At 48.9% G+C, this 19,748-nt stretch overlaps 1 protein-coding gene across 2 annotated transcripts in view; it reads left to right on the forward strand.

Annotated features, from left to right (window-relative positions):
* PHC2 (polyhomeotic homolog 2) overlaps positions 1-19,748 on the forward strand; it is a 52,444-nt gene that overhangs the window by 9,024 nt on the left and 23,672 nt on the right. The window contains exons 5-8 of one of the 2 annotated variants that reach the window (XM_029227877.1): positions 648-734; positions 1,857-2,169; positions 14,766-15,184; positions 15,455-15,620. In XM_029227877.1, the coding sequence (XP_029083710.1) occupies positions 648-734; positions 1,857-2,169; positions 14,766-15,184; positions 15,455-15,620 (985 nt within the window). Of the gene's footprint in view, positions 1-647; positions 735-1,856; positions 2,170-14,160; positions 14,522-14,765; positions 15,185-15,454; positions 15,621-19,748 lie in introns of those variants that run through there. The other variant, XM_029227874.1, reaches the window with a different exon arrangement.

The raw sequence follows: 19,748 nt of genomic DNA on the forward strand, positions 1-19,748 counted from the left end.
ATACACACAAACACATAAATACACACACACATAAATACACAAACACAAACACACACACAAACACATACACACGCACATACACACACAAGCACATAAATACACACACACACAAGCCTAATCTGAATTTGACTCAAAAAATGGCCAAAAGAATGCATCTAATTTGATCTCTTCTGGTGGAGAGTCCTGTTCTGACCCAGACCTGGAGTCCAGAGCAGGTTAGATTTCCAACATGGTCCCAGGGCATCTGTTGCAGCACAGGGGCCCTGCTCCCCGGGATGCTGCAGAGAGGGACTTGAGGGTGTCCTGCGATTGTTGGTCCCTCTGGGGTGAGCTTTTCGCAGATCCTTCTGAAGTAAACTTGACTTGGGTGCAGCCCCAGAATGGCCCCCCACCCGTGGCCCTTCACTGCCCGGCCTGGGTCAGACCACGCCGAGCCTCTTGAGAGTTTCGGGAGATCCCCCTGGACTCTTTCCCTTTCGTGCCTCCCCGCTTCCCCAGTTCACTCCCTGGCTAAACTGTTGTGTCCTGTGGCTGAGCCCACATTGGGCAGGTAAAAGGCGGCTCGTTTCCTGTGATTCCAGGCCCAGCCAGGTAACCTGGTGCAGGTAGCTAGGAGCCTAGGCGGCACTGTTCCTTTGTCCCCTCAGCTCATCTTCACGCCCACGGCCACCGTCGCTACTGTGCAGCCTGAGCTCGGCACTGGCTCCCCCGCCCGGCCCCCCACCCCCGCCCAGGTGAGGATTCCATGCCTGTGGGAGGGCAGGGGGGTGGGCAACCCCGCAGAGGGGCACTGATAATGGGTATGGGCCCGAGCCCTGGAGGAGCTCTGAATGTCTGGAAAGTTTGGGATGTTCTGGGAAAACAGGTGGGAGACAGGGCGTCCCAACGCTCCTAGACTTGCTCCTTAATTCACCGCTGAGAAGGCTTCGGCCACTCTTGACTCTCCTTCGAGCCCCGAACACAGAGCAGGAGTCAGCAGCATGCCGTGATTGCCAGCAACGGTGGTCATCTCTACCTTTTTACCTTACACCCTCCCCAGGATAATCTCTGTTGTTGTTGTTGCCTTTTAAGAGGAAAATTCCACTCTGGTTACACATGCTAGCACCTCTAGGAATCAGCAAAAATTGCATGGAAGAGGGAGCAAAGATGAGTCCTGGGTCCCTTCCTTCTGCTGGGAGTACCCAGACACTGCGGTGGCTGTAAAGATTCTGTGGGCTGCAGGGGAGAGGAACCATCCCCAGCTACAGAACGGGAGGACCCACCTGGTGGCAAGATGATCAGATTTGTCAGATGTGAGTCTGGTACAGCCTCCGTGTGTCCAGCAGAGGGCACCAGGGACCAGGTTGAGTAAGCATGCTCATCCCGGCGTAAACCTGATTCTGAGGACAGGATAATCCTTGGCCTGGGGGACCTTGCTGGTCGATTAACTTTCACTTTTGCCCTGGCCTTTTCCAGTGTGGGAAGCCCCGTGCCCACCCTGTACCTGGGAATTCTTTCTAAGCGGTGTGCAGCCCATCCTGATAGTTTGGGGGAGGAGGGGAGGGAACAGAAGGGAGAGACAGCCCGGCCTCCCTGCCTGGGCCTGCCCCAGGAGGGCCAGACATCCCTGCTCAGAGTTCAGCTGCTTCTGCTGATGAATCCGATCGCTAGCACTCTTCTGTCTCCTTTAGAAGCTCTGCTCCGGCTTCCTCTTTCAGCCCGTCTCACTCTCTCTCTCTCTTTCTTTCTGATTTTAACAACCCACTCTCCTGTTCAGCCACTCGTGGATCCATCCCTAACTCCTCCCCTGCATGAACTGTGTGTCGGCATTGCTCCTACCCACATTCTCTGGACTCCTACAGACCCCTCTTTTCCAGGTACAGAACTTGACCCTCCGAACACAGCAGACACCAACTGCAGCAGCCTCGGGCCCTACCCCCACTCAGCCTGTCCTGCCCAGCTTGGCCCTGAAGCCCACGCCGGGTGGTAGCCAGCCTCTGCCTACCCCATCACAAGGCAGAAACACTGCTCAGGGTTCCCCTGCAGGTGCCAAGCCTGGCATAACTGACAGTGTGACGGAGCCACTCAAGAAAGGAGATGGCAACAGCAGTGTGCCAGGGAGCTTGGAGGGTCGGGCTGGGCTCAGCCGAATGGTACCTGCTGTGGCAACCCACCCCCTCATTGCACCAGGTAAGGGCTCCAGGAAGAAGGATCCTATCCCAGAAAACTCAGAAGGACTATGGGTCAGGGGGAAACTTTCAAACTTTCCTTTTTCCCATGGACGTGCTAAGATATCAGCCATGTGTCTCTCTTTCCCCTCCTATAGCTCCAGATTCTGTTTTAGGCTTCTAGCCTAGCTTTAAAGAAGCAAGCCACATCAGTGGGAATAAATGAGACCTTCTTCACAATGGGCATCATGGTGATTCTCAGGGTACACAATCATAGCTCTTCACTTTGAGAGTGGAGGTTTGGCAGTTAGACTATTTTGAAATTCTCTAAGGGTCAGCAAAAAGGACAGGGGCTAGCCAGAGGCATGTAAGAATCCCACAGGGAGATGAAGAAGTGGGAATCTTATTTTCTCATCATTCAACAGACATTCGTTGACTAATATTCGCCAGTTATGTTGCCAGTTCTGGGTGTGCAGAGATAAATAAGACGTGGGCCCTGCCCTCCCAGGAGGGCACAGTCTGGAGAGACAGACAAGTACAATGCAATATAGGGTGATAAGTACTATAATAGATATGAGCACAGAGGCACTATATAGCCTGGCGGACAGGAGCCGAGAAAGGCTTGCTGGTGACGGTGACACTTGAGAATAAATCTTGCAGATTAAAAAAGTAATAATCCAGCAGATTACTTGTGAGGCAGATTCTGTGAAGGGGATGAATCAGTATTCCCTGGGGCTAAACTCCCTGCCTGCTAACGTTCTCCCAGTGCTGCCTATTGTAGGCAATCTTTAATGAGAAAATCTGCCAAGAGCCCCAGAAGCCAGACTTATCAGTCTCAGAAATAAGACCAAGCTGTTACAGCACAGAAATGGAGTGGTGGACCACGTGGCTTTGCATTAAAGAGACACTCACCCTGGTCACATCCCTGAAATAACCACTAACCCTCTGTCCTCATCCAGACTATTTTACCATCCAATCTAACCTGCATTTTTTTTTTCTTGAGAGACTACTTTATGCTTGTTACTAGACTAACCAAGATGGTCAAAATGTGATTTCTTACCTAAAGGAGTGTGCAGTCAAAAGGAGGGAGCCAGATATATAAGCAAATCCATTCAATTTCATAAATACCATTGTAGGAGTAAGTATGAGGTAAGTGTGGGCCCAGGTGGGCACCCCAGTGCCAGACAGGAGGGGTCAGAGATGCTGTCCCTCCAAGGAAATGGCACTGAGTATTGAAGCAGGAGTCATTTCCCCAACAGACAGAGGAGGGGAAGGTATTCTAGACAGACAGTGGGAGGCGAGCTGGGGAGAATCTGAATTCAAGTCCTTTATTCACCCTTTTGAGGCTTCAAGGACAGATGTGGTCTTAGTCTCCAGTGGTCACTCAGCTGAAGCAGGCACCTCCCTGCAGAGGCCTGACTGCCCTGTGGCTCCAGGTGTTTCTCCCTGCCCGGCATTGCTTTCTCCAGAGACAAGTCTAGCCTCTTCCTTTTATGAAGAAAGAAACTGAGGCTCAGAGGGTAAAGTCTGGAGGGTCTTACCCTGAGCTGATAGAAGCTGAGACTAGAGCAAGGAGCCCAACTTAACATTTCTTCTACCTTCCCATGCAAGCTACAAACCCCAGAGCAACATCCGGGCTTCAGGACTTCCTGAGAACCCCATTTCTGCCCAGGCCAAAATGTAACCTCTCCCTAGATCTAAGCCAGCCCCCCAGATTCTAAGGACCCTTCAAAGGAAAGACCAGTCCTTAGGGTTCTTCCTAAGGCTCCTAGGCAACCCTGGGGCCTCAAGAAAACTGGACAGAAAGGGGACAAGCCCTGATAAAAAACCTCTGATGTAGACTAGATAATATGCTGGGCTTTTTTATGTACCTCACCTCTTTTGACCTTCAAAAGAACCCTATAAGGTAGATGCTTTTAACCATTTAACAGATGAGAAAACAGAAGCTCAAAGCGCTTACCCAAGAACTTACTATAAGTGTCACTCAAGGTCACATCAGTATTACATGGCAGAACTGGAAACCAATTCCTCATCTGGCTGAGTCAGATCCTATGTTCTTAATCATCAAGCCATATTTGCCTCTCTCAGTTCTTACAGTGGGGGTTCCTAGGCCTTTCTTATTCCTGACCCAAAGCTCGAAGAGCCTGACAGTTCTAAGACTGTTCTGGGTTTTACAGAGTCAAGTGGAGGGCTCTCTTCTCTTGAGCCTGGTAAAGGGGAAGGCCCGTGAGTTACAGACTGAGGTCCAGGGCCCCAGGTGTGGCCTGAGACTTAACAGCATGTGGCTATAGGCAGTACAGAGACCAGTGGTTCCCCAGAACTTTCTGTGGAGCAGCTGTAAGCTGCAGACCACAAAGACCGTCTCCCCAGTGAGACGAATCAGTAGGCTTTGCATTGTTCCTGTCTCCCACCGTCCCCTCCTATTCTTCCCTTCCTCTCCCACCCCTTCCTCTCCATGAGCCCACTCCTCACGCCCAAACGGAAGGCAGCAGGGATGTTTAAGATGCTGCAGACCCTCTCAGGGCCTCTAGAACAAAAAAAGACTGAAATAATCCTCCTGACCTGATGGGGGGCGGCCTGGAGCAGCACCTGCCTTGGGTGCCACAGTTCCCCAGCGAGGAGGTAACTTCTGGCCTCCTGCCCAGGAGGAGCCTGAGACTGCGAATAAACGGAGGGATCAGAGTGCGTGCGCATGCGTGTGTGTGTGGGTGGGTGTGCGTGTGTGTATGTGTGTGTGTGTGTGTGTGTGTGATAGAGGGAGAGAGAGAGAGAGAGAGAAAGGGAGAGAGAGAGCGAGCGAGCGAGCGAGCGAGCGAGCGAGCGAGAGAGAGAGAGAGAGAGAGAGAGATGGGGAGCAGAGTGGCAGGTTTTTGCTATTGGAGCATTTTTGTAGCCAGCTGACTGGTTGCCCCCAGGGAAAGTAACCAGTGGAGACTTGTGGCGGAGGCAGTGCGGGGAGGAGAGCAGAGAGGAATGCGTTCTCCTGGGGGCTGTTTCCTCCCGGAGCAGGCAAACGCTCTAGTCCCAGCTGGGACTGCTCCCACTGACAGCTGTTTGGGGGCAAAGCCCCTCCCCCATGGCAAGCTCCCTGCTGTTCCTGCTCCTGTCACCTTGGCAACGGGCTTCTTTAGGCTCCGCAAATAGAAAAGGTCCCTTATGCCCTGAAAAGGCGTGGGTTGGTGGGTGGGGGAGGGGAATAGGAGGCGGAGAGCAGAGCAGAGAGGTTGGGCTTCTCGGTGATCTGAGGACCCAACCAAGGAGGGCAGAAGAGGCGCAGGCTGCAAGGTCCCATGGGCCTGGCTTCCAGAGGCGCCAAGACCTGGGGGAGCTGGGCCACAGCTCCTGATAGGAGGCTTGGTCCTTGGAGTCCTCGTTCTAGTGGCTAAACTCAAGGCCTTGGATGCACTTGCAGGCTCAAAGGTGAGGGGAAAGTGGCTGCCAGGAGGGAGATGCTGCGATAAAAGAGAACTGTCCCGTCATTGAAAAGCCTGGGCCCTTTTCACACAATTGTGCTCCAGATGCCAGGTCTTTGTTGTGTCTCTTCATCCCTCCTCAGATCTCTGGAAGGAGAGAGAATTCATTGTTGGGAAGGCCTGCCACACAGCAGCTTTGTTTTATCACAGAGAGGGTTCTGTGTCAGGGAGTGGTGATTCTGTCTGTGATAGGTGGGACAATGTGATGTGTGCTGATTCCAGGACTCTTGGGTACCATATCTCCCTCCCAAAGCAGCTGTAGGGTAGATGCGCTTTTACTTAGAGAATCCAGCAGAAACCAAAACACGCATGTGGGCCTGTTATCTAGCTGGAATCAGATCCCCTACAACTTTGATGTTCAAATCATGCAACCAGCCATGAAAGTCATTTCATTTATCCACTGTAGGATCAGATTTAGATTACTAACCATCTCCTCCTTATACTAGGGGGGGAAAGCCAGCAGATATCAGAGGAGGATTTTTATATTTTGCTGAACATTTCTCACCATGGGTGTGGGGGGGGGTGAGAGAGAGAGAGAGAAGAAGCAGGCTGTGTTCCTTGGAACTGTTGAGCATCCCTTCTTTCCTGAAATCCTTCACGCTAAGCTCCTATTATGTTACTTCCATGGTTGCTGCCAGTAATAATAATTATTACCAGTTAATGAACAACCATGTTCCAGGCACTGTACTAAATGCCTAGCCTACATACCTCACTTAATCCTAGCAATAATTATTCATCTCACAAATGAAGAAGATATGGCTCAGAAAAAAATAATTAACTACCATTTCCATATAGCTTTTCTCTCTTTAATTGTTAAATTCAGCTCAAAAAATATTCATTTAGCACCTGTTAGGTGCCAAACGTGATGCCAACCATATGGGCGTTAGAGTTGAACAAGTGTATAGTCTAAAGAGGGGTTATGGGAATTTGAGTCGTGCCTTGAAAAATGAGTACATTTCCAGAACAGAACTGAAGGGGGATTATCTCGGCTGGCACTGCGAGGCACTATGCCCAGGGCGGCCATGTGTGCCTGTGACCATCTGTGTGTGTAGGTGGCCCTGCTGCCCCTTGCTTTTCCCTGGCCCCACTGCCATTAGCTGTGGGACTCCCAAAACATTCTGTCCATCCCCCTTGTGTTTGACTTCAACACCTACGTTTTCAGACACCTGCCACCTGTCCACAGATGACTTCTCAATGCGTGTCCGTCCCTGTCCTCCCCTCTCCCCAGAGATTTCCAACTGTCTATAGGATACGCGCACGTGGATATCACCCCACCAGCATACACATTTTTAAAATTTGGAGATTCATAAATAAAACAAAAACAAAAACCCGGAAGTCTTCCTCTTCAGAAAGGGCCCCCTTTCCCAGTTCCTGGCTGCTGTCCACAATCATCAGATATTCCTAGACTCAGACTTACAATCTCAGGGTTGTTTTGACTTCATTTTCCTTCATCGGAGAGGCAGGGTGTTATAATGGGAAAAGCATAGACTTTGGAGTTAGATGTGGTTTCAGACCCCAGCTTCATCACTTAACTAGTTTTATGACTGTGATCAAGTTACTTAATCTGTAAATCTCGATTTCTTCATCTGTAAAACAAAGATGGTTATATTTACAACAGACTGTAAAAATGGATGAGGTGGCCTGCAGAAGTGATCAGCTATCTACCGAGTAGGCTCACAGTAGATATCCGTTCCCTTTCCCTCCTTATTCCCACCCTCCATCACCGCCCAGTTTATCACCAGGTTCTGACCATATTTCCTACGTGTCGGCTCCCGGCTTTGCTTAAGGCCTGCTGACCATACGAGGCTTAACTGACCACGAGAACATCCTGCTCATAGCTGCCAGAATCACCTTCCTCAGAGACTCCTTTCTTGTTTAGAAACCTTCGCTGGGTATTTATTTCCTACTCTGTCAGTCACAGGAGGGATTCAATAATCAGCACATTAATGACTTCTGACCGTCTGACTCTGGGGTGGGAGCCTTCAAGACCCCCCAATTGCCCCTTGAACCACTCTCATTGCTCCCAGCTCCCTCACATAGATCCTCTGCCTCGCTTTCCCCACTACCCCCCGCCCACCTTTGTAACTTACTTGACCCGCACAGACCTTCTACGTCCCCACATTCTGGCATAACACTCCCCCTTCGTTGTCCACTCCCCCAAGATTACCTCCAAAGTTCTCAACAGCCCCCAACTAACACTTGAAGGCTTGCCGTTTCAACTTGAGCTCGCTGACTGCTGCATTCACTCACCCGTCAGCATTTTTTGAGCATTTGTGAGATACAAAGCACCATGCCTCATCTGTCAGTTGAAGCCAACTTCCCCGGAACTTGCTGCACTGTGGAAGTCTCTCAGAAACAACTCTCTCCTTGCTTGTAAAGTGGGAATACCACCCATTTGCCTCAGAGGCTTATTGTAAGGAATAAATGAGACTCAAATTATGAGAATGCTTTGAGAAGTTCAAAACAATATACAAATAGCAGGTAGTGTTTTAAGAATAGCTACCATTTATTGTACATCTTCTCAGTATGAACAAAGGCAGGGAACCTCTCCTCTTGGTGGTTGAAGCATAATATTCCATTTGATACTAACGACTACTCTGTGAAGTATATATCACCATTTGCAGAACAGGAAGTCAAGATTCAGAGAGGTTAAACAATTTGTCTTAAGTTGCACAGCCTGTAGGTGGCAGAACCAAGATTCAAACCAGATCTGTCTGACTCTAAAATCAACACCTTTAGCCACTTATGCTGTATTCTCATCCCTCTACCAAGGATGGGTAGTTTCTTTTCTGTTTTTGTTATTTTGCGGTACGCGGGCCTCTCCCGTTGCGGAGCACAGGCTCGAGACGCGCAGGCTCAGCGGCCATGGCTCACGGGCCCAGCCGCTCCGCAGCATGTGGGATCTTCCCGGACCGGGGCACAAACCCGCGTCCCCTGCATCGGCAGGCGGACTCTCAACCACTGCGCCACCAGGGAAGCCCGGGTAGTTTCTTTTCTAATGCTGCAAGCTGCCTTATAAGGAATCCTGCTCACAGAGGATATTTGGTGGTTTTGCCAGGTAGTTGCAGAGCAGGTCTGAAGACATTAAGCCATAGACAGCCCACCATAGAGTGCCCCTGAGGTCAGCAACCCTGTTTTTGTAAACTTGTTTCCTCTTATGGGGAAATTCCCTTAGCTCTATTTCCCCTCTCCTATTCCTCCTACCCCTCAGCCTGGAAGGACTGCATCCAGGAAAATTCACATGGCTATTGCTTTCAGTTTTCCTAAAACGAGCTTTCTTGTCTACTTATGTGTATGTGGGACTCTGACCTCTAGAGTCAACCTCAATCTCAGTCACTCCCCGAGGCCTGATCACATGAGACATCTCTGGAGATGAGCAGCCTCTGGAGAGTGCTGGCATCATATAGACCCACCCATCATTTTGCCTCTTCTCTGGCTGCTCCTGCATAGTCGTCCCGGGTTCAGCTGTACAGGATGCCCTGTGGGTCCTTGAAAGCACCGGGGTATACAATGCCTCCAAGTCTTCCCACGTGCTCTTCCTTTCAGCATCTTCTGAACTCTGAGTCATGCTAAACACTTCCTTCCTCTGGGAAGCCTTCTCTGCTTTCCTTCCCAAGCTGAATCCCCTTTTCTGTGTTCTCAGTAGTCTGTGCTTATCTCCTGTCATAACATTTACCAAGTTATACCGAGAGTGTCTGCTTTCCAGCTATCTCTTTGACCAAACTGTAACCTATTCTAGGGACCATGTTTTAGCCAGCACCAAACATGGTATTTGGTCTATAGTAGGTACTTAGTAATGTTTGTTGAGTGAATGAATGTTTGAAAGTATCTCTTCACTTAACTCTCTAAACCTTGAAGAGTAGTGGGTTGTAAAAAGTTATGCCATTCCTCTCTCACAGGCACCCTCCTCTCACCCATGGTCCAGGTAACTCCAAACTCTAGTCAAGTATTGCAGATCAGAGAAAAATAAGTGTTTGAGCAAACCTCCAGCCTACAACTGGGATGCTTGCAGCTCCCATGTACTTTGAGACAAGTGTCCCAGCATTTCTGGACAGTGAGCTGCTTCCTGCATCTGTGAAGACTTGGGATCAACCGAGATCCATCACTGCTCACAAGTTCTGGCAGTGGATGCAGCGAAGGGGGCGTGCCAGTAAGCCGTCGCAGCCAGCCCTCCTGCATGGGGGCCGTAATCCTCTTGTTGCTAACAACCAACTGTTTGGGGAACAGTGAATTGGTCTCTTCAGATTCTAAGGAGGCCGTCAAGGTTAGAGCACCAGATGGGAAGATGAGCATTGCCTGGAGTCTCTCCTTTTAACTGGGCCCTAATTTGTTGAGGCCCTAGGCCTGCCCCTCCTCTGCTCCCTGACAGAAAGGACTGATGAGGACTTCCAAAGCTGTGGCTGAGGTCCCATGGAACGAACCCTTTGTTCCTTAGAAGAGGTGAGCTTTCCAACTGCAGGGGATGGGGAGCCAAAATAGATACAAGCGAGAAATGAAGCTACTGGACTGTAGGAAAAAATAAAGGTCCAGAGTGATTTCTGTGCATTCATATTTCATAAACCGATATGCCCCATCCTAGCTGTAGTGAAGAGGGATGTGGCCTCCTCTGGTATTGTGGCTTCAGTGGGAAGTGCCCACCTTCACCACCCCATGCTGAGCCGGGAGGGCGTGGGAGAGGGAGGAGAATCCATCGATCTCACCAGGATCAGCAGCAGACAGTTGCTAAGCATCCACAGACGTAGATTATTATGTGGAAGGGAAAAGAAACATTAAAAACCTAGTTCAATTAAAGCACATCTTTTAAGTTTAAAAAACGTAAAACAAGTCTTTAACTCAAAAAGCATCTAGTCTGGTCGGATAGATAGGAAATAAACTCATAAGAGCATAAAAGTATTCCAGTTTAAGACACCACTGATTGTGAGACACACCATTATTTTTTTAACTCTAAGAAAGAAAAGCACTACCAATTAAACCAACATCATCCCCTGTAAAATGCATCCCAACTCAAAAGATGTTAAAGTGGAGGTGGGGGGCTAAGAATCGATTTTTAAGAATCAATGAAATACATATACAAGATAGTACATGTTAAATCACAAATGAATCAAAGAAACAAAGTGTTCAGGACTTCTGAGGGAAAACCCATAATTGAGGGTTAAGGCAAAGAGAGAAAACACGAGCTGAGCCTGGGCCAAAGAAGCTTATGCTTTACTGAGATCACTGAAGTGGAAGGAGGGCATTCCAGAAAATGGAAGCACTGAAATCAAAGCCAAAAAGGCACGGGGGGAGTGATGTTGTACAGACAATGAGCAGAGAAGTTAGGGTGGGTGAAGGTGAGGGCAGGAAGGTGGTGAGCAGAGGTTGGACAGGAGGAGAGCCTTCAATAAACCAGAGTGCTGATAAACCCAAAATGGCCAGGCTTCCCTGGTGGCGCAGTGGTTGGGGGTCCGCCTGCCGGTGCAGGGAACGCGGGTTCGTGCCCCGGTCCGGGAAGATCTCACATGCCGCGGAGGAGCTAGGCCCGTGAGCCGTGGCCACTGAGCCTGCGCGTTCGGAGCCTGTGCTCCGCAACGGGAGAGGCCACAACAGTGAGAGGCCCGCGTACCACCAAAAAAACAAAAAAACAAAATGGCCTGTGGGGTTACCCACATTTCATCCATATTCTGACTCTGAAGAGGAAAAGTTCTGCGGGACAAACAAGCTGGAGTCCCACCGTGTTGTCATTCATTCATTCAGCAATACTGATTGAGCATCTACTAAATTCCAGGCACTTTGGAGGAAACAAATCCTAAATTCTGCCTATCAAGGGGAGATAAGTCATTTACTGAGATAACTATGAGGTATAGGTATCATTGTTACTCCCACTTTAAAGATGATGGCACAGAGGTTCAGGGAGGTCCAGTGACTTGCCCAGCCTCCCACAGGAGGACAGGGACGATGAGAATTTGATTTATGGCACTCTAGACAGTATGAGACAAGGCACAAACTTCCGTACAGGGGACAGTGGACAGAAAAGATTGCTTGGATCAAAGAAATAATAAAAATTGAAAGGTTAGTTTATGTTGTAAGAAGATCTTGAATGTCAGGATCTTTAGGTAACCTCAGATAAAGGAGAGTCCCTGATGGCTTTTAATCAGGGATCAGATCTGTGCACTAGGAAGATTAATTTGTGATCTATCTACGAGGTGGATTATAGAGAGAAGAAACAGGAATCAGACCAATTAGAAAGCTATTAACAACACTTTAAATGAAAGGAATTAGACCCAGGAAAATGTTTGAGTTAAATCATGGTCTTGGCTTTTTATTAACCTTGAAAGGTTAAGGATGTACACTCCCCTCAAAATACCCTGGGGTCTTTGATCTATGCACTTATCGAAGCCATCATGAACTTTGTTTCCAGCCTTGGCATATACTAGCATCATTTGTTCTAAAACAATGGCCTTAGGGTTTCCACATGCAGCACGGGGTCGGGGAGAGAGTGGGACAGAGAGGAGGCCCCAGGATCGAGGGCCGCGAAGCCAACAGTTGCCTCTCCCAATCTTGGTAAACAAAGGTGTACTGCACTTAACTACACTCTTTATGCTCTATAGATCTAGACCCTTCTTCTCTAACCTTCCCTTTTCCACCTTATAAATCCTGAATTTTAAACTCTTTTCCTGTGGTAGCCACCCCCATCAGATTGTATAATCGCTAGTCCAAACCTCTTGTCTCACAGTTAAAACCCCGAAGCCCTGGGAAGGAAAAGAACCCGTCTCAGGCCACACAGCCAGTGGATAGCGGGACAAGCCTCTAACTCTCCTAGCCTCTCTGAGCCACACCATCTCCAGCTCTCAGTTCAGACCGGCAGCCCCTAGAGGGACTCTGTTCCCCCGGCAGGAATTCATGGTTTTGTAATAAGGGAGAACAAGTTTTACTTGTGTCTTCAGTGACGCTGCCCATCATTCTGCAGAACTTTTTAGCCTCTAGAGACTAGCCAGGCACTTCATGGCATCTGCGGTATCTCTCCAGTGTCCTAACAACGGTCATCTTAAAAATCCCTGATTATTAAGTTTGCCTGACTAACAATCTTGGCCTGATTGTTAAGTTTGAGCTATTCAAGGTGAAATTAGGGGACAAGGCTCAGGGTGAGGTCAGGGGCGATTCGTAATCACCAAATGCCTGCTGGTAATTCCCATTTGGACATTCTACCATCACCTCAAGCCCCACACATTTCTCTCAAAACCTCATGGCCGTCCGTGTTTCCCCCTCCCATCTTTCCCTGTCATCCAGGTTACAGCCCGTGGGCCAACCATACTCCCTCCTCTGCCTACAGCAGTCAGTCACCAAGGAGCATTTTGTTTCTCCTTACCACCTCGTTTCTGTCCTCTCCTTTCCATTCTTATTGGCATTCTGCTTGGAACTCTGTGTTGGGTTGTGATGAGATAGTTGGAAACTTGCTTGTAAATGGACAGAATTCAAGAAAAAAGGTACCTCCCCTAACTCTGTTTGAAATCTGCTTACTTTGCACCTGTGTCACAGGCTCCTTTTTAAATGTTAGCTCAGGACCCAGAATTTGCATTCCCCTCATTGGCTGGGAGCCTTTGGTTGTAAAAATCCATTTGTGAGCTTCCAGCTGTGGCCCTCTGTGCTTTTGCACGGCACAACGTCTCTCTGCCGGCCCTCCAGCTGTGGGAGTCCCCGCAGAGGACAGCTTTTAGGCAGGACAGATTCAGCTGAGCAGCCCTCGTGCTAAGCGGGCCTGGATGCCACTAGGCAGAGAGTGAGCGGCTTGAGGACAGTCAGTCTCTGAGCTGAATTTCCTGAGCCCCTTTTGTCTATAAGGCATGAGCTGGACACAGGAGGGATAACTAAAAAGTATAAGGATCCTCACCTCAAAAAGCTAGCCTGGTTAAAATGGAAGAAGAGAGGACAAGCAGCAAATGGCAACACATGAATTCCAGTTCAGGACAATATGTTTGTTTATTTATTTATTTATTATAATTTTTTTTTTTTTTTTTTTTTTGGTACGCGGGGCCCTCACTGCTGTGGCCTCTCCCGTTGCGGAGCACAGGCTCCGGATGCACAGGCTCAGCAGCCATGGCTCACAGGCCCAGACGCTCTGTAGCATGTGGGATCCTCCCGGACCGGGGCACGAACCCGTGTCCCCTGCATCGGCAGGCAGGCTCTCAACCACTGCGCCACCAGGAAAGCCCTCTTTGTTTGTTTGTTTATTTAGCCCCCATCTAATATTAGGCATCATGCAAGGTTCTGGATAAAGAGATATGTGATCGTTTCTGATCACGAGGGGTTCACGATCTGGAAGGGAAGACAGCCAAGAAACAATTATAATCCATTGCGAGACGCGTCATTATGGTAGAGGTGAGCCCAGGATACTCAGAACCTAAGCCAAGGCTGAAATAATCATTTTACTTATCTGATTGAATATATGAATTAAATGGCTGACGATGGCCATGGGCCAGGCACTGTGCCGTGCACATTATGTCATTTTTCTCTCGTTTTATTCGCACAGCATTTTTCTTCTTTCATCCTTACAACTTTCTGGGCAAGAACTATTTTTGTTTCTGGTTCTCAGACAAGGCAGCTGAGGCCTAGAGAGGTTAAGCAGCTAGCCCAAGGTCCCCCACTGGGTAACAGAAGGAACCAGTGGTCCATCCAAGGCTGCCTCCCCACAGAGCCTGAGGACCGTGTGTGCAACTGGCACTCCCTGGAAGGGGCCCAGACTGAGCAGCAGTAGGGTGAATAAGATCCAGCCTTACAGAGCTGGGCTGGGCGATGGGAGCCTGCACCTGTCGCAGGCCCAGAGAAAAGCGAGTGAAGGGCGTGGAGGAGAGAGAACATAGCACACTGCAGAATCCAGTGTTTCTCTCAGCCGCTGGAATGATCAAAGAAGGCTTCACAGAGGAGGTGAGCTTTGCATTGGCCTTTGAGGGACAGCCAAGGGCCCAATGTTTCGGCATAGGAAGAAAGCAAGAAAACAGAGAGAGAAGGCCAGGCCATGGCAATGGTCCGGCCAGGCTCTAGGGGAAAGAGGAAAGAGATGAAAGCAAGAACACCGAGTTTGGAAAGACTTCTTTATGTGGATGTGGGAGGGGGCACAGCAGAAGGTGAGACCGAGCCATGCCACCTAACCTGGCCTCCCCCTCTTCAGCCTATGCTCAGCTGCAGCCACACCAGCTCCTCTCCCAGCCGTCCTCAAAGCACCTGCAGCCCCAGTTTGGGATCCAGCAGCAGCAACAGCAAGCATCACAACAGCCGCCGACGCCCCAGCCATCACGGCCAGCGCTCCAAGCCCCATCCCACCCCCAGCTGGCCTCGGTCCCTCCAAGCCTGGCCCTGCAGCCCGGCCCCGAAGCCCATGCCATGCCGCCAGGCCCGGTCCCATCCACCCTGCCTCTCCAGTGTCCCGCTGCCAACCTGCACAAGCCTGGCAGCACTCAGCAGTGCCACCCTCCCACGCCAGATGTCGAGCCTCACAATGGATACCCTGAGGGCCTGTCTCACACCCCTCAACACAGGTTCCAGCATGCCTCGGCTGTCATCTTACAACTGCAACCTGCTTCGCCAGTGGTGAGTAAGCCGAGCCCGAGGCCCAGGGAACAAAGCAGGAGGACACGGCTCAGGCAATCCCATGGCCCCCATTTGGATGTGTGTCTGGGTGGGCTGAGTGTTGAAGTCCTCTCTGAGTAGTCCAGGAAAGAAAAGGGGCCTCTCCCTAATTTGGGGCTAGCTGAATCTTAATGTCCTTGCCTTCTACCCAAGCTCCATGGAAACGGGGGACGTGTCCAGGAATGTAGAGGCAATTCACGAGAAGATCATCTCTGTCCTGTCCTTTAACAGCCCCAGCAGTGCACCCCCGATGACTGGAAGGAAGTGGTACCTAGAGAGAAGAGTGGGCCTGAGACTCGGTCTGGCCCACCACCGCATCAGCAAGCCGTCGTCACTGCCATGCCAGGTGGCCTGCCTGTACCCAAGAGCCCGAACATCCAGCAGTCCCCAGCTCATGGTATGAAGTGTAGCGGGGCCCTCGGGGGAGGGGAGAGCATTGTCTTCCTTGCCACCCCCTGGCACATCTCACTTGGGCATCTAGAATGGGAGGGAAACTACTCCAAGCCCCAAGAAGCAAGAAAGAAGCTGGGTAGGTGGAAACAGAGAGAGGATTGAGAAGATGACGCAAGGACAAAGAAAGGGGACCCAGAAGGCATAAAGGAGAAAGAAAAGGAGAATTGAAAGTTCTAGATGAGGCCTGTCTGTCATTGCTGTCAGATGTACCTGCATATGCGTATGCCGGGTTGAGAGTTCACCCAGGGATCCAGTTGTCTCAATCCTCTGCTCTGCTTGGTATGAGAGTGTGTTCTTGAATTTGGCAATATGACAAGGTGGCTGCATAGTGCAGAGATGAGGGAAATGCTTAGGGGGAGCTAGGAGGGGATTCAGCTCACGGAAAGCATCTTTGAAGGAACGGTGCTCAGCTCTGGGATCCCCACCTTCTGTCTGTGAGTGCTCAGGGACAGGCGGGCTTCTCCTAGACCTGGGTTTTAGGAGACTCTGCTGATCCCTCTACCCTGACGAGAGAATCACAGCAGTACCTCTGCCTCCACAGCGATCCCTTTGCTTTCCTTTCCTTCTCTGCCAGTGTGCACAGCAATCTTGGCCCAGATCTCAGAGACATTCTGGGCCATGGGCTGCCTACAACTCAGGGAGGCAGTTCCATCATTGGACTAAATGTGTGCTGGGAGTGGGGTGGGGAGAGCCAAGAGAAAAGGGGTTTGGAAAACAGAAGAAGGAGGAATGAGAAGAAAAGTACTTGGGGACAAAGTAGTTATAAATGTCCTATAAGGAATGGAGGATGGACTCAAGGAAAAGGAAAGCAAAGGAATATGAAGAAAAAAAACATTAGAAAAATTAAAAGACAGCAAGGAGGTCAGCATTCTCTTGGCAAACTTGCAATGATAAGGAGCTCACCATTTTGAAAAGCAGCCCATTCCATTGTAGGATTGCTCTAATTATCAGAAAGTTGCTCTTCAAATTAAGCCAAAATCTGCTCTCGTGGAACTCCCACCACTGGCTGTGATTCTGTCTTGTGGATTGTCCATCTCCTACAGTGTGTATAGACAGTTATCATGTCTCTTTCCTCTCCCCCATTAAAAAAAGAGAAAATCTCCAGGCTAAATATCTGAGATTTATTTCCTTTTCTACCTATCACGCATCCAGACCTCCCATTCCCACCATGCTGATCATTCTTGTCTAGCTACATTCTACCTCTCCACTAATTCCCTTAAAATGTGATCCCCAAAATGAAGCACATTAATTCCAAATACAAAAAGCCGCTAGTCACCCTAGGTTGGCACCTAGACTTAGCTTTATAAGCCCTTCAAGGGACAGAGATCTGCATGGTATAGTAGAGAGGAACTAAAATTCGTTGAACACCTATGTGCCAAGTTCTGCTCTAAGTTTTCCTTTACTCATTCATGATAACCCTGAGAGATAAATATTATTGTCCCCATTATTTAGAGGAGGAAACAAAAGCTTGAAGAGGCTCCAGTTCACACACCTGTGAAAGGGCAGCACCATGATTCTGGCTCCGGGGTAATTCCCTTACCTTCCTTCAGCAGGACATTGCACCTATGGCCCCACGTTAACTCCCCTGACCCAGGGGAATGATACCCTTAGTTCACCAAGCACTGTGTCACCTGAATTCCAGAGGGGTTGGGTTTGGTTTTTGTTTCTGTCTTTGTTTTTGTGGTTTCTTTTTACATGGATTGCTATCACTTCAGGTCTCCTCCATCTCAAACTTGTACAATTTATATTGTGAGCCAAAACATGATTAATTATATCTGTTAAACGTTATCTTGTGAATTTAGCCCACAGTTCCAGGCTAGCCAGAAAATGGTAATAGTTAACAGCTAACATTTAATGAGTCCTCTCTACCAGCTTTACATGCATTTCCTCATTTAATCCTGACAGTAACCCTCTGAAGCAGGAACTTTTATCATGCCCATTTTAAAGATAAGAAAACTGAGGCACAGCAAGAATAAGTGGTGGGGCAGGAATGTTTTATATCTGAATTTTGTCACTCATTATACTAACTCCTCTGCTTAACTTTGCCATCTGTAAATTATATAGCGTGTTTTCTTTGTCTTTAACCAATCTGCTGATAGAAATATTGAATAGGACCTGACTGAAGACACATCCCCTGTCTGCAGGTTGGTGATAATCAACAGCCTTTGTTCAAGTATTTGTTATCCAACAACCTCTGAATGAACTGACATTTGCCTCCCTTTCTTCATCTTGTCTAGAAAGCTCTCAAAAATCTCTTTCTGAAATCTAATCTAGATGATACACATATAACAAAGCATCTTGCTCCTGAGGTTCTATCTCATGAGAAAAGTAAGTTTTGCACAGTGGAAACAATTGTCAACCTCCCAAGATTTAAATATTCATTCTGTATATGTTTGAATGCCTGCTCTGTGCAAAGTACTGTGGGGTGGGAGGTAATAAATGCATAGAGAAATAAGGTCTGTACCCTACCTTCAAGGAGCTTAAAGTCCTCTGGGAAAGATGAGAAGTGCACAGGAAAAAAATACAGTAAAAACTAAGATATGATAAATGGCATAGAACGATTATGGGTAAATGCTTTAAAAGGTAAGAGAGAAAAGTTACTGCTGAGTAGAGATTATCAAGATAGATTGCACGGAGGAAGTGGCATTGTTCTAGAGCGAGGGTTGGCAAACTACATCCCGAGGGCCAAATTCATCACATCACCAGTTTCTGTACAGCCCACAAGCTAATAATGGTTTTTACATTAAAAAAAATTTTTAAGACTCAAAAAAAGAAGAATATTTTGTGATACAAGAAAATTATACGAAATCCGAATTTCTGTGTCCATAAATAAAGTTTTATTGGCACACAGCCACATTCATTCATGTAGTGTCGTCTGTGGCTGCTTTCCTGCTGCAACAGCAGAGTTGAGTAGTTGCAACAGAGACCACATGGCCTGCCAAGTCTAAAATATTTACTATCTGGTCTTTTACATAAAAAGTTTGCCAGCCACTGTTCTTGAGTCTAGACCATGAAGGATAGGTAGGACCTGGACATGTGGCAGTGGGGAGAAGGGACTAATGAAGTAAAGGAAGGGAGGCAGGAGTGTAGGCATGTTTGGGGGACAGAGAGGCCGAGCATTCATAGAACAAAATTTAAGTGTAAGAAATGCAAAGGCAGAAAGGGGGAGGAAATGTGCATATTAATGAAAGAAGGCTTTGAAAATTTGAAAAATGGGGTGGGGAGAACGAGGGAAAGAGAAAGGGAGCAAACTAAACGATCAGGGAATATAAAATAAATGTAAAATGTGGAAACAAAGGTAAAGGGATGAGGCCTGAGGGGAAAGGGTTGGTGATATGAATGCTAAGAAAGGTAAGAATATGAGAAAACGTTGGAAATAGAAGTCAAGCATGGAGAGAGAAATTCGGGGCAAGTATTCAGCATAAAGCCTGGGGGATGGGGGTGCAGTGAGACTTGTGAGTCTCACAAGCTCTAGTATATCTACTGAATGAAGGTGCTTTCCCGACAATTCAGTTTAATCCAGCGTGGTTTAGGAAGAGAAGTAACATTTATTGGGCTCCAACTGTGTGCCGGGCACTGCAGGCAATTTGTATAAATGCCCTCAGTTAGCCTGCACAGTAAACCTAAAGAGGAGGCATTAGCCCCGTTTATGGAGGTGCAACTGGGTCACTTTGGTCATTACTTAACTTCTCTGATCCTCAGTTCCCAGTGGGGAGGATAACAACTACTTGTGGGGTTATTGTGAACACTGAGAGGAAGTGCGTGCATGTACGGCTTGACACATATTCAGCACTCAATTACTGCTAGTCGTTATTCTTCCTGCCTCCGACTTGGCCAGGCGGGAGTCCACCACCGCACGGGGGACTTTTGACGGGGCGAGAGCGGACATTGGTGTGGCGCGGCGCCCGTCTCCTTAAACAGAACCCTTACGTACCTAACCGGCCGCCAGCCCCGCCCTGCGCCTTCCGGAGGGCGCGGGGCGGGGCCGGCGCGGCCGCACAAAGGAAGCGCGCGGCCCGGCTTCCGCGCCGGCGCCCCGCCTCCCTGAGGCCCCGCCCGCGCGCCCATGCCC

This window comes from Monodon monoceros, unplaced genomic scaffold (assembly GCF_005190385.1).
Source record: "Monodon monoceros isolate NGI ecotype Baffin Bay Population unplaced genomic scaffold, NGI_Narwhal_1 Super_Scaffold_18, whole genome shotgun sequence".
In the NCBI taxonomy this organism is placed as follows: Eukaryota; Metazoa; Chordata; class Mammalia; order Artiodactyla; family Monodontidae; genus Monodon; species Monodon monoceros.